Here is a 14,969-nt window from a genome sequence, read left to right on the forward strand (position 1 = left end):
GTGTATTTACTGCGCGGTGGGGGGTATTTTCCGGGGGGGCATTTTGCAGGGGGAGTATTTTCCTGGGGGGTCATCGCCGGAGGGAGGGTAAACAACGGCCACCCTGTAAGACATGACCTGTCAAGAAATGAAGAAGGGATTTTCGACTCAAAGTATAAAACTTTGATTGTTGGTAATATATACCGGTCTCCTAGTGGATCTGTTCCCTCTTTCGTTCAGATTCTTGATGAGGCTTTGGAAGCAATCCATCAACATTCATGTGAACTTGTCATTATGGGTAACTTCAATACTATTTTGTGTGACCGGAGGTCATCATCTTCCTTGGATTTTCTCTCAGCTATGCTTTTTTGTGGCACATTACCTTCAGTTGTATTCCAACTCGCATAACTGATGCTACTGCTTCTTTGTTTGATAATGTTTTTTCAGCGTTGACAAAATTCTGCATTGATGAGTGAAATCTCAGACCATTTACCTGTTTTTTCCGTGTATGATTTTTCTTACTCCTTACCTAGCAGGCACCAGTGAGTTGGTTTTTCGTCTTTAAAAGTTAATGATCAGGAGTTGAGTCTTCTTAGATCGCGGTTGACACGTAATTCGTGTTGCATTTTTGAAAATAAATCTGATGTAGATTAACTTTTTAATTCCTTTTATGACTCTTTGAAAGAAATTATATTGGATACTAGTTATGCGTCCCAGTTGAATCTTGGATCAAAAAGAACAGCCACTTTGACTCCTTGGGTGACTCCTGGACTCCTTAAAAACTGAAGGAAAAAAAAATAACCTTTGGAAGGCTTACAGGTCTTCTAAGCTATCTTCACGCGATTTTCGACTCCAACTTTTCAAAGTTTATAGAAAATTTTACAATTTGCTTAGTGGGAAGGTCAAACCATCATTTTACTCTAGTAAATATTCTGCTTGCGGTAAATGCATTAGGAAAACATGGCAAGTAATCAATTCAATTATCAGGCCATATTCTCAGCCACCTTCTGTCTCTTTAAGTGTTTTGATTGATGTTAAAATCGTAGAGGGTGAGTTGAAAGTGCAGGAAGCACTTACTTTTTACTTTGCTAATATTAGAAAAACTACAGTCTCTTCTGTAAGTCCTTCTTCTTCTCTAAATGATTTTAGGTCTTATCTTGGACCTCTTTGTCTTAAATCAATGGCTTTGGAGCCTATCTATGAAGTTGAAATAGCCATAATTGTTTAATGGTTTGAAGGGTTCTTCATCTTCTGGCCCAGACCGTAATTTTACTATGGTTGTCAAGTTCGGTCTTCCTGTCATCGTTTCTGCTCTTACGAGACTTGTCAATATTTCTTTCAAAATGGTGTCTTCCCAAGTGCTTTAAAGTGTGCTCGTGTTATAATACTTTTTAAGGGTGGTTCACGGAATGACCATGCTAGGTATCGTCCTATATCTCTCTTATCAGTGTTTAGTAAAATTTATTAGAACGCTATGCTTTCTCGACTTCTTGATTTTCTTAGTTATAAAAATTCTTTTCATGATTCCCAGTTTGGTTTTAGGACAAAGCGCTTAACTGAGCATGCATGTGCGAATCCCTTGAATTATATACATACACCTCTTGACTTTGGTCTGATACGTGCTGCTCTTTTCGATGTACGAAAAGCATTTGATTCAATAACACACAAGATTCTTCTTTGAAAAGCTCATCCTTCTCCGATACACTTATAACTTTTGTCGATGACAGTAATCTTGGCACAGCCGGTAGACCTAAGTCCGATCTCCGTTCAAACATGATTGCCAGGGTTGCCACTTCAAGAAAACTACTGGTACTAGCCAGGATAGCTCAAAAGTACTACCACGACAGAAAAGTACTAACTCCCTGCCTAAAAATTTGCCGCGTGTTGCGCGTCGCGCAACACGCGGCCTTTTAGCACCGGAGTTTGTCTTTTGCTTATCATATAAGCCAGAGTAATTTTTATTTTTTTTTTCTGTATAGCCAGTCGAACACTGACTTCCGATATGGCAAAAAAGGGCCACTGATATCGGAAGCAACTACAATCAAAATCATCGAAGTTATCTTTGGATGTTCACTATGAACGCTCCGTAATTGCCTAGTAGGGTAGTAGGGCGTCCAGACTATCCGTTTTCTGGGAAAATAGGACAGAAAACTGGAAGCAGGAAAAGTAGTCAAGATGTGCAGTTTTTTGAAACAAATCTGTACAAGTATATCAGTTATCCGTATCAAGCCTGTTTTTTTCTGAGTCAAAACCTGAAAAAAAAAAATTAAGCATCAGTTAGACAATTAACCTTTTTTCTGTTTAAGAGCTAGTACATTTAAAAGCTACTTTTATTTATCACTTATTGTCTCCTTTTTGGCAATTTTTCAGGAAAAGCAGTCCACACTACAATTTTCCGTCTCATTTTGCCTAAATGGGACTAAACGGGGGCAGCGCGCTAAAGACGTCACCCTAAAAGTTCAGTGAGAGAATTTTATTTACAGACCTTTACAGTAATAAAATATTATTTAAGCTCACGCATCCACTTTCTCGCACTCCTGACTCGCTCTGTTAGAATATCCCAAGTCTCGGGATTCGGTTCTTCCCTTCTGTTATGCATAATATCGGATATTGTTTCTGGCAGTAGTCTGTTCCGGATGGGGGTCCGAACTAGCTTTAACAGCGAAAACTGACGTTCGGCCAAAGCGCTGCTATGAGGCACCGACTTAATACCCTTTATGAATATAGGTAGGCGACCAAAAGCAGAGTCCCCAGCACCATCCTTGAGGGTGGACACTGAATTCCAAAATTCGAAAACTGACACTTTCCCTTCCCCTAGCTCTTTCTTCAAGAATATTAGTCGCCTCCAGTCTCTGTTTAGGACTTGAACCTCCAGCAAACCATTGACACGGTCTTTGAATATGCGGAAAAGAGGGCTTATAAAAGGAACTGATCCGGATAAAACAGTTTCTGGAGTTAACCAGTCTAGCATTCGAAGCAAGGGGTCTTCACTGTTTACTCTTCGCTTTATTTCAGAGCACACCTTGATATAAAACGCAAGGCAATTTTTCTTTGTCGCAGCTAGGTGTCTGTCTTGCAAAGAGCTCAAATTCGGCTCCAAAATGCATATCCGTCTCCATAGGTTTGAAGTTTCTTGAATTTGAAAAATCTATTTCGAAGACTGAATGTATGGCCAAAAGCTCGTCTTTGATATAATTCCTTGTCAGTTCGGAGAGAGTATTACCCACGCTTTTTAAAAGTTTGTGAACTTTCACTTCTGCGCTCTGGAATTCAAGATTCAGGCCGTTTACAAGAGGAAGAACGTAATTCAGAAAAAAGATAATACCGCGTGACTTCGGGATCGATCAAAGCTATATAAAGCTTCACTGCCGTTTATCCCGACCTTCGTTCGCAGGTAAGGCGAAAAACAACGTCAGAGCAATCCACTGTTCCACCAGCCTCTGAGAGACGGCCTCAAACGCTAATCAGCGAGTTGCAGATGGGTACAGGAGTGCATGCTCGGCTACTTCACAGAACTTTTGGAATTCGTTATACTCACAGAGCCCTTTGACACTGTCCAAAACATGAGTGCATATATCATTTGTGAATATGACGATCTATCTATGTAACAGATCAAAAACACAATAAGAGCATAGTGAAAAACAGTTACCGATTCATCCAAAAATATCCTTCCAGAGAATATCTTTCTTTATGAGGGATGCAAGGCCGTTGTTCTTCCCAAGCATCACATTTGCATTATCAGATGCAAATCATATGCAGTTTTTTATTGTCATCTTCTTCTCACTTAAAGTCTTATAGATCAAAGAACTGAATGGTACTGCTTTTGTGTGTTTAGCGTGTTTTCTTCAGAAAAGGGCAATCACTAAATATTTTGGCATTAGAAAAAGACAATTAGACTAGTGCTCATTTTTATGGAGAAAATAAACACTCTTGTATCTGTTAGGGTAGGCTTAAAGTTTATTTAAAAACTGATTCATAGGGACCACGTAGGTTGGGCTGGGGCCCCAAGCACCTGAAAACGTAAATTTCTTCGAATTTCTCGGCATCTCTTTATTAAATTATAGGTTTTTTATTATCCCCCCTATTTTTTTAATTAAATCATTTGCAGTTCGTTTTATTAACTCACTGATCTTTTTGTTCCATCTTCCATTTATTTCTATGAACCACAATTTTTTTTTAATTTGTGAATTATTTTCAACCACTCCCGAATGTTCAGTTACTTTACACTTTTATCAGTAAAGCACAACGGTAAGAGCAGGACCCATCAAAACAGCTATTGGCCAACATTCTTGGGGTTGAATTGTGTGGTTGAAGAAATAATCTTCTTTTATTTCTTGCTTTCTTTTGGTTGGGAGTTATGATTCAAATTAAAACGAAAAAAAGTCATTTTATGTAAAATAACTACTGTTTCGTATAGGAACTGAAAACAATGATTGAAATATTTTTTGTTTGATAAAATAAAAACCAAACAAAAATTCTGTTACTCAGAATTCCTCAAATCTTCATGTTGGAGCGATGCAAATTTAAGGCTGGAGGAAGTGAGACTGAGACCAAGCCACTTTAAAAAATTAAACGGGAAGGGAGCAATTAAAATTATTTTTTGGGTCTTTTTAAGAAGCTGAATTTATTACGATCGGTTTTTATTGAAATTTAACAATAAAAAAAAATCTAGCTGATTATCTTGGTTATCATTGTTGGCTGCCATTTCTAATATGCTTGTAAAATTTCCCTTTTCGGTCTAAAGTACTGCTTTTGACAAAAAGTATTGAAAAAGTACTTCTTTTGCAGAAAGTATTCAAGAAGTACTACTTTGATCAAAAAGTACTAAAAGTAGTACTTTGGTACTACCCGTGGCAACTCTGATGATTGCCCTTTTTGAAAGAGTTACTCAGAGGTTTGATGTTAATTCTACTCCAAAGCGGAGCACCTAGGCTGGGCTTTGGAGTTAAACTGAGATAGACGTCTGCGATCACATGGATTGACCAAGAGTAATACCAGTTGATGTTTGCTTTCGCTTGAATTAACACCTAACTAACTAATGAATAATTGTGACGCAAAGTATAAGTGTATAAGCTGCTTTTACTGTGTTATGATAAGATAGTGATCGGGTTGTTGTACAATTTCATGGATGCCGATTATGATCATGAGAAGCATAGAAACCAATATTGCGCTCATTCAGTTAGAGCCAGGACCCTCAAAAAAGGCCGAAACTCCAGACCTTCTAGAAATGGGATCACAAATATCTGGTGTGTACTTTTTAGCATACCCTGCCCTTGATTTTTAGGATTTTGTTGTAAATTTCACTAGCCAGTTACAACATTTGACTGATACCTTTAAAACGTAGAGAATTAGTAGGTTTGTCTTAAAAAGGCAGTCAATAACCAGTGATTTGAATATTTTTAATATTGTAGCTTCAATCTATAAGATTGAATTTGACAAAACACCATTGAAAGTTTTGGAAACAAAGAACAAAATCTTACTTTTGAAGAACTACACGCTATAAGAAAAGAAGTTGATATTTTATTGCATAAAGGTGCTATTGTTGAAGTTCCAAGTTCAGAACAAAGCAAACACTGTATTTCTCCCGTTTTTATGGTCCCGGGGAAAAATGTTTTTTCTCGATTTATTCTGAATCTTAGAGTTAAACAAAAGCGTTTTAATACTGCCCTTTTAAGATGGAAAGTGATAGTGTGCGGTTCTCTTAATGAAAAAAATCATTACATGACCTCTGTTGACCTTGTCGGTTTTTATATTCATGTCTTGTTGATCTTGATGATCAAGTGTGGCTTTGTTTGAAATCAGAAGTAGATTGTTGCTAGGTTTAAACGTCTATGCCAAATTGGTCGTCGGGAGCCCCAAGAGTTCTTACAAAACTCATATAACCCGTTTTCTTCCTATTTCAACAAAGGGTATTGGTTTATTATGTAGTTGGATGTTTCATCAGCCACTGTTTCTGGGAAGGCTATTTTCAGAATGTCAAAACATCATTCATGAAACAGTGAAATCAATGTCAGAATTGAGGTTTTTGATTCAACTGGAAAAGTCAGTTCTTATTTCAAGTTAACAAATAGAATTTCTGTGTTTTCTGTTAGATTCCCGATCAAGGCGTATTTTCCTGTCGGAAAGAAAAATGTTTCAAAGCTTCTTAGTCAAGAATCTACCACGATTCAAGAACTTGCCGAAAGTCTAGGTGCTCTTGTTTCAATTTTCCCAGCAGCGGATGGTGATCGAACAACAAATAATTGCTCTGGGACCCCCGAGTTTCGAACTCGTGCTTGATATGGCTCTCGGAGCCCTGAAATTAGTTCTAGGAACACAAGATCTAGCTCTCGGAACCCACAAATGGGTTCTAGAGCTCCCAGAACTGGCACTCCGTGCTCCATAAGAAACCCATGACCATAGAAATGACAGAAAGTGGAAGGCTTCTCCGGAAAAGCACAAAGACAAAAGATTAAAAGAAAGCACGTCAAATGACGTTCTATTTATAAAGGTTTCTGAAGAACGTTCTCGTACCAAGGAAGGTCCCAAGATCCATAAAAAAAACTTAACAAAGTTACAAAGAGAGGTATCTTTGAGCCTCTGGCAATAGGAAGCTGAAGGATTTATTTGAGCGCCTCACTAGGCCTAAGAATACCGATAAAATTGTTGTTCCCAAGGTTAACAGTAAAATTTGGGCTACTCTTTCATCACGGGCTAAACAGTGGGATGCTAAGACACTTCAAGTGCAGCGGACTATTGTTCGCTCAACCTTTTATGTTTTAGAGGCAGCTTGAGCTTGAAAATCATGATATCAAAGGAAAGGTTGTCAAAAACCTAACAGATATAGTTCACATTCTTGGCCTCATCGATTGTGATTCCAGTCTAAAAAGACGTCATGCGATGATATTCGAAGTGAGTCCAGATCCTAGCTGGACTCACTGAGCTTTATGTGCTCCTGACGTCAAAGTGACGGAGTTTATGTTTGGCAAGAATGTTGCCAAAACACTATCCAAAGCCTAATCCGTAATGGATTTGGAAAAATCATTTGAAAGACCAAAAAATGTGCAAGGGGAGGGGGTCTACCGTAATGGCCACTGTAGGAACGAGGCCCCCCGTCCAAACTATTGCCGAAATTAGGGTCTTTGTTTTATCAGAAAGCGGAATCGTTGAGTGCTCAAGAACTAAAACACGCACAGGGCAATTTTGCCACCAAGCTTACTTTAACGTCCGATGTAAATTCGGAACTGCAATGATGGTTGGATATTGCCAATCATTCTTCTAAAGCAATTGAGCCTAGATCAGTTAACAAATATTTGTGTAGTGATGCATAAAAACTACACTCGACATTTGTGGATGAATACCATAGGCAGCGCAATTGTGTTACCTAAGTAAAGAACGATTTTGGCACAATGTATTATTTTAAATTTGTTCCTTTAGATCAGGGCACTTCGTATTGAAGGAGTTGTCGCAGAAACTTCGAAAAGGGCTCCTTAGATTGGAGATTGGAGTGGCTTGTGCCCTTTTTAATAGTCGAAAGTGATTGGAAGGCAAGTAACACCCCTTCCACGCCCACCATTTCCCCAAACACATCCAATCAAAATTTTGAGACAGCCATTTTGTTCAGCGTAGTTGATTTCCAGATAGAAATTATATATTTGAGGAGGACACTCTGCCACAGCCCTCAGGGCAAGGGTTGTAAGTTATGCCCTGGGGGCATATAAGGTTTTCAAAGAAAGCGTTGTCGTAGAAACTTAATAAAAGGCTCATTCGATTGAAAGTTCAAAGGGCTAGTGCCCTTTTTAATAGTTGAAAGTGATTGGAAGGCAACTAACACCCCTTCCGCGCCCACCATTTCCCCAAAAACATCCAATCAAAATTTTGAGATGGCCATTTTGTTCAACGTAGTTGAAATTTCTGGAAATTAGGTCTTTGGGCAGGGCACTCCCCCCACAGTCTTCAGGGCAAGGGTTATAAGTTATGGCCTGGGGGCATATAAGGTTTTTTTTGAAATCTTTGTCGTAGAAACTTGAAAAAGGGCTGATTCGATTGGCAATTCAAAGGGCTAGTGCCCTTTTTAATAGTTGAAAGTGATTTGAGGGCAACTAACCCCCCTCTCACGCCCATCTTTTCCCCAAACATGTCTAATAAACATTTTTAAATAGCCATTATATTCAAAATAGTTGAAAGTTTTGGAAATTAGGTCTTTAAGGATGACAACCCCCCCCCACTACATCCTTCAAGGCAAGGGTTGTAAGTTATGCCCTGGGTGCATATAAGGTTTTTATAGTTGAAAGTTCTGGAAATTAAGTCTTTGAGGACGATAACCCCCTCAGAGCCTTCAGGGCAAGGGTTGTAAGATATGTTCTGGGGGTATATAAGGTTTTTGTAGACAGTTTTATTGTAGAAACTTCAAAAAGGGCTCATTTGATTGGAAAGTGAAAGGGCTTGTTCCCTTTTTGATAGTTGAAAGTGAATAGAGAGTAATTAACCCCCCTCTCACGCCCATTATTTCCCCAAACACATTCAATAAAAGTGTAGAGATAGCCAATTTGTTCAACGCAGTTGAAAGTTCTGGAAATTATGTATTTGAGGATGACAAACCCCCCAGAGCCGCCAGGGCAAAGGTTGTAAGTTATGCCCTGGGGGCATATACGGTTTTTATAGATAGCGTTGTCGTAGAAACTTCGAAAAGGGCTCATTAGATTCGAAATTCAAAAGGCTAACTTCGTAGAAACATTCGATTGGAAATTCACATCAAATCAAAATTGTGAGACAGCCATTTTGTTCAACGTTGTTGATTTCCCGATAGAAATTATATTTTGAGGAGGACACTCCCCTCAGAGCCCACAGGGCAATGGTTTTAAGTTATGCCCTGGGGGCATATAAGATTTTTATAGAAAGCTTTGTCGCAGAAACTTCGAAAAGGGCTCATTAGATTCGAAATTCAAAAGGCTATTGCCCTTTTTAATTGTCAAAAGTGATTGGAGGGCAACTAACCCCCCTCCAGGGTTGCCACCGTCAGAAGGATTTTACTAGATCTAGTAAAAAAAAAAATCTAGTAAATTTAGAGGATCTAATAAATTTCCCGAAATCTAGTAAAAACTAGTAAAAAGTCATGATTTATAGTAAACAAAACTTATTTTTATTTTCCATGAATTCAGGGAAAAAATTATCGTAAACATATGACAATTTACAATTTTTGCTTGTCTGTTTAGAATTTACAATTTTGCTTGTCTGTCTTAGAGACAGACAAGCAGTCACCTATTTTCATAAACAGACACTTCACTACCGGCGTCTAAAGGTCGACAAAATCAGCTATCTGTGTATCAAATCTTACCAACTAAAAATGAAGCTATAATGACACTTGGATTTGTGATGATTGGGAATATATTGGAATCAAAACAAAAGCCAACCACCCAAGGTGATTAGGTGAATCTCCTCAGTTTGAAAATTTTTATTGAGGAAAAGGAGCCTGCTGAGAGAAATTAAAAGTAAGTAGAAATGTAACATTATATATATATATATATATATATATATATATATATATATATATATATATATATATATATATATATATATATATATATATATATATATATATATATATATATATATATATATATATATATATATATACGAACGAGAAAGAATCCAGAAAAAGTCCGTTAAAAAAAATATAAATTAATTGCTTTAAAATCTGCCAGAGATATTTGTAAGCAGCTTATCCCGAATTTAAAGACCATCCCAATTATTGTTTTAAAACTGGCAAATTTCCTCCTAAAAATGCAAAATTGTTTCAAACCTAAAAACGGAACCCGGGGAACAAATTTCAAAAACCGTCACCTTCAAACACAGCTCATGTTCTTGGTACCTCATCGCCTGAATTGTTTCGCGATTATGAGTTGTAGCTGTTTGTCTTCGTTGATTGTTTTTTACTTTTTCAATATATCTGAATTTTATGACCTGACGAACAATAATAAATTTAAAGCCGGGCTTCAACAGCAGAATTTCCAGAGTCCAATATTCCAGACTATTGCTTAACGTCTTGCATACACCGCATCTGGAATATGAAGCCTATCCAGTAGTACATCCAAATAATCCAAAAAAAGGATTTTTGAACTTGTAGGTTTCCGGAATTTTCAATCATACTATGAAAACTAAAGAAAAGAGGAAAAGAGAAAAAAAAGAAGAAAAAGGAAAAAAAGATTGTGAAAATCGTATTGATTATCCTCCTATAGTAAATATCGATGCTTGATGGTGCGCGTGCGGCTTAGCAGCACGCGCAAAAAATTTTTTCGAGCGTTTAGTAAAAACAGATGCGATCTAGTAAATGTTTCCTCTCCGATTTAGTAAATTCTTCCAGGTCAGGGTGGCAACCCTGCCCCCCTCTCACGCCCATCTTTTCCCCAAACACATCCAATCAAAATTTTGAGATAGCCATTTTGTTCAACGTAATTAAAAGCTCTGGAAATTAGTTTTTTGAGGATGACAACCCCCTAACAGCCCTCAGGCAAGGGTTGTAAGTTCTGCGCTGGGGGCATATAAGGTTTTTACAGAAAGCGTTGTCATAGAAACTTCAAAAAGGGCTCATTCGATTGGAAATTGAAATGGCTACTGCCCTTTTTAATAGTCGAAAGTGATTGGAAGGCAACTAACACCCCTTCCACGCCCACCATTTTCCCAAACACATCCAATCAAAATTTTAAGATAGCCATTTTGTTCAACACTGTTGAAAGTTCAGGAAATTATACCTTTGAGCAGGACACTCCCCCCACAGTCTTCAGGGCCAGGATTATAAGTTATGCCCTGGGGGCATATAAGTTTTTATTGAAATCTTTGTCGTAGAAACTTGAAAAAGGGCTCATTGGATTGGAATTTCAAAGGGCTAGTGCCCTTTTTAATAGTCGAAAGAGATTTGAGGGCAACTAGCCACCCTCTCCGCCCACTTTTTCCCCAAGCAAATCCAATTAAAATTTTTAGATAGCCATTTAATTCAACGTAGTTGAAGGTTTTTGAAATTAGGTCTTTAATGATGACAACCCCTCCCCCACATCCCTCGGGGCAAGGACCTCATAATCAAGGGCTCCCAGGGCAAAGGTTGTAAGTTATTCCCTGAGCGCATATAAGATTTTTATAGAAATTGTTGTCGTAGAAACTTCAAAAAGGGCTCATTCAATTGGAAATGGAGAGGGCTAGTGCCCTTATTAATAGTCGAAAGAGATTGGAGGATAACTAGCACCCCTCTCACACGCACCATTTTCCCAAACACATCTAATCAAAATTTGGAGATTCGAAGTAGTTAAAAAATCCGGAAATTACATTTTTGAGGATGACACTCCCCCCACAGCCCTCAGGGCAAGGTTTGTAAGTTATGCCCAGGGCTACTAGACCACCACAAGATCGAAGGGATATTTTTAATGGAACATTTGAAAGCTAATGGTTATTTTTAGTACTTTTATAAATATTTGTTGATAGCAAAAAATAAGACACGATTTAGATAAAAAAAACTTCATTTTTTGGTGTAATTTTCATACCATTATCTGTATGACGCCGTACTCTAATTTCAGAAGGTAATTTCGTTACATCTGTATAGACGATAACTTAAAAAAAAATCATTATGATGTCAAAAATATGAAGTCAAACGTAAGAAAAAAAAGAAAAGAACTTTATTTTTAGTTCCTAATAAGTATGATATTTTTTCGTGTGATATATATATATATAATTAAAATAATCATACCTCAACTTCATATTGCGCCAGTTGAAAATACTCATTTCCAGAACAACAATAACAATTATAGTACAAATTGAATTGTCAAGCTTCAACTGAGTCAACAATTTCATGGTTGCAGCAATAGCTACAGCATAGTAAAAACCGAACCAAAGCCCAAAGTTATCGAAAGCTTAAAAACGTGCTTTGAAAAAAAACCTTCTAACAAGAAAAATTTTGCAAATTATTTGCCAATAGCCGTCTGTTAAGCAGTTATCAAAGGGAGAATTAGCAGACCACTGTATAACAGAAGGGTCAAAGTGAGATTAAATACTCAATACCATGATAATCTTCTCTTTGAGAACAGCCTAGCAAACAATTTTTGGTAATTATTTCAAAAGCGTGACATTGTCACATCTGGTATCTAGGCGTGCAAGTAACGAAATGATCAAATACTATAGCAACAAGAAATGGACGCATTTAAATTCCATGTTTTACTCACAAACTATGAAGAGGCTGGTAATGATACTGCTATGTTAGATACAACTGATTGGGCAGTATTTGTTGTTAATGAAGATTAAAACTAATCTACATAATAGTTACTATTCCTGAATCAGCTACAAATGACAATTTTTGATCACTATTCAGTTTTAATTTAAACGTGTTTTGTTTAATTTTGGCTACTATTGGTCATGGTCATGGTTCTTTCCTTACTAGGTTGCAGCTATCCCTGTAAACATGAGAATGATAATCAATCAGATCAAAGATAAAGGATATTGGATATTGGATATTGGATATTGGATATTGGATATTGGATATATTGGATATTGGATATATTGGATATTGGATATTGGATATATTGGATATTGGATATTGGATAATATCTGATATCAAATTCAAGATATCAATCAGATTATATGAAGTTAGACCAAAAAATAATCAAGGAAAGTTTTTCAAAGCATTCCGTGAAAGAGTGTGAGAGATTCTAAGAGTTTCTGTGAAAAATCCCGACGAATACTTTTAATATGTAAATTGCATGGTTTTCAGCAATATAATGTTCGTTACATTCTCAGTGTTAAAATGCAACTTCTTATTCGACTTGAACTATTTTTTGAACTATTTTATTATGAAATATTTTTTTCATTTAATTTCTTCTTTTATTTTAAAAGCCCGCTTTCTTAACGGACTTGGAATTCGGGCCGAAGACAGCGTGGACCAATTTGGAAAAAGAAGGTTTTTACCATACGGGTTGGACCATCTTGAACTTGGAAATTCTTCTAGTATGTATAGAAAATACTTTGCTGAGAATAAGGTTAGATATTTTGATCTAGTAACCAGATTTGAAGCCACTGCAAAAATAGATTTTATAGTTGCAGTCTTAAATTTAGTGGGCTACATTAAGAAAAGTGTGTATTAATCAGCAGTGAATTTGCTAATGATGAATCGGCCATCAGTAAAACTTAAATCCAAGGCCTCCCACGTCGGCTAGTGTCTAATCACGGATCTATAATTATATCCAGAGATACCAAGCCATAGAACTCAACAATCCACCAAAATATACTCCTCATAATTAATTCCTAAAAACCCTTTGAATTTTGGATTTTGAAAACCTCAAAATGTTTATAAAAACTGAAAACGCTAAAAACAATCAAATATACTGTATTTGGGACATTCCAAAGAAAACAGTTTTTAAACCCATACATTCACATTCTAAATTGATTGGTTCTCTAGAGCAATTTTTACGTTAAATCGATGAAAAGCAGGAACTATTGATAAATCTTTTTTTTCCCAACAGATTTAACTGCAGTGCAGATCGGGCATATCTTTGGGCATGTCCTCCTGACGAGCTTCATAGGTTGATTTTAATTTCTTATTTCTCAAATGAAGACTGCTCAATTCGGTGGAAAAAACTTAATTTTCATTAGTTGTATATTCAACTGTGTAGTTATTAACCTATTTGTATGTCTTTGTTGTTTTTGCATTTTTTTTTTTTGTGTGTGGGGGGTGGATTTAAATCTTATTATCTGTAGGCTGAACTGTGCAATCATTAATCTGTTGTCTTTTTTTTGTGTGTATGTGAGTATGTTTCAGACAAGAATAAGAAACTAAACTAGGGTATTACACTCCATTTTATTATTTCAAGAATTTCAAGTCATTTACAATAAACATGATGATATAAACAATAATGGCACAATAAAATAATGGTATAAATAAACATATGAGCACGTCTTTTTCCATTAACTAGTTTATACCTTTTAATAGCGACTGATTTCAACAGCAAAGGGGTTTCATATGCTTCTGAAAGACCCTTTATGTGTCCCATTTATTTTGCCATGTGCCACCCTTATTTTCACTGTGTATACATAAATTGAATCAGTGATGACAAAATCAAGAGACAGAAGAACACTCAAGAAATACATAATTTGGGCTATATGTTTCCATACAAAACAGGAGGAGGATAAGGCATAGAAAAAGTGCCTGCAAAATATGCTAAAAACAATTTTCTTATATATTATAAAGTAAGAATTATTTTTTTAATATCTCTTGTTTTTAATAGCCCCAATTTTCGGCTAATACTATCGGTTCCTACTGAATAATAATGCAAATTCAAAAAAAAAGAAGAAATATAAAAGTAGTGAGGGGGGTTTCAGTTTTAAAGTCAGCCATAGGGGGTGTACCATTCGAGTTACCAATCCCTCAAGACGTTATTATGTGCACCTGGGTCTTGCGCAATACAGTACACCTGTTTGTTATGTAATCCAATAGTAGACCTGTATGTTACATAATAGGAATTGTTTGTTTACATATTCAAATGTTCTTCCTTTGATTGTATAAAAACCTACGAGGGTCAGAAAAAAACTACAGGGCCCACCAATCAAGATGCAAACGTAGACGTTACATAACAGGCTTTTCTTTGATTGCTAATTAATTAAAAACCTAAGGTTGTAGGGGAAAACTTTCAGGGGCTCCAAGTAGGAACATAGTCCAAATTGATCATAGTCCAGTATTCATTATCAACATATCAACATAGTCCTATATCAACATAGGTTTTTCTGCTTTACACATAGGGCCCTTTGTTTTCATTGTTGTTAGCAGACAAAGGAATTTTCCATTATTTCCAGGAACAAGGTGCAGCGTTATACAGTCTAGACGTCTCTTGATTATAAATGTGAACAGGGGATTTCAATTATGCATGAGTTTATTATTCTTCTAGTGGAATCAGGTAATTCCCTTTGTTCTCTGGGGGGGGGGCTATAAAACCCGGTGCTAGAGGAAAATTTTTATCAGTCTTACATTAGAGATG

The 14,969-nt window shown here is 36.6% G+C and overlaps 1 protein-coding gene across 2 annotated transcripts in view; it reads left to right on the plus strand.

Moving 5' to 3' along the window:
• Positions 1-14,969, plus strand: part of LOC148946866 (glycoprotein-N-acetylgalactosamine 3-beta-galactosyltransferase 1-like) — a 73,906-nt gene that overhangs the window by 21,379 nt on the left and 37,558 nt on the right. The window contains exon 5 of one of the 2 annotated variants that reach the window (XM_089096681.1): positions 12,835-12,945. In XM_089096681.1, the coding sequence (XP_088952807.1) occupies positions 12,835-12,945 (111 nt within the window). Of the gene's footprint in view, positions 1-12,834; positions 12,978-14,969 lie in introns of both variants that reach the window. The other variant, XM_089096680.1, reaches the window with a different exon arrangement.

The sequence above is a fragment of the Artemia sp. Qi Xiang Cuo genome, chromosome 11 (genome assembly GCF_049724085.1).
Source record: "Artemia sp. Qi Xiang Cuo chromosome 11, ASM4972408v1, whole genome shotgun sequence".
Lineage (NCBI taxonomy): Eukaryota > Metazoa > Arthropoda > Branchiopoda > Anostraca > Artemiidae > Artemia > Artemia sp. Qi Xiang Cuo.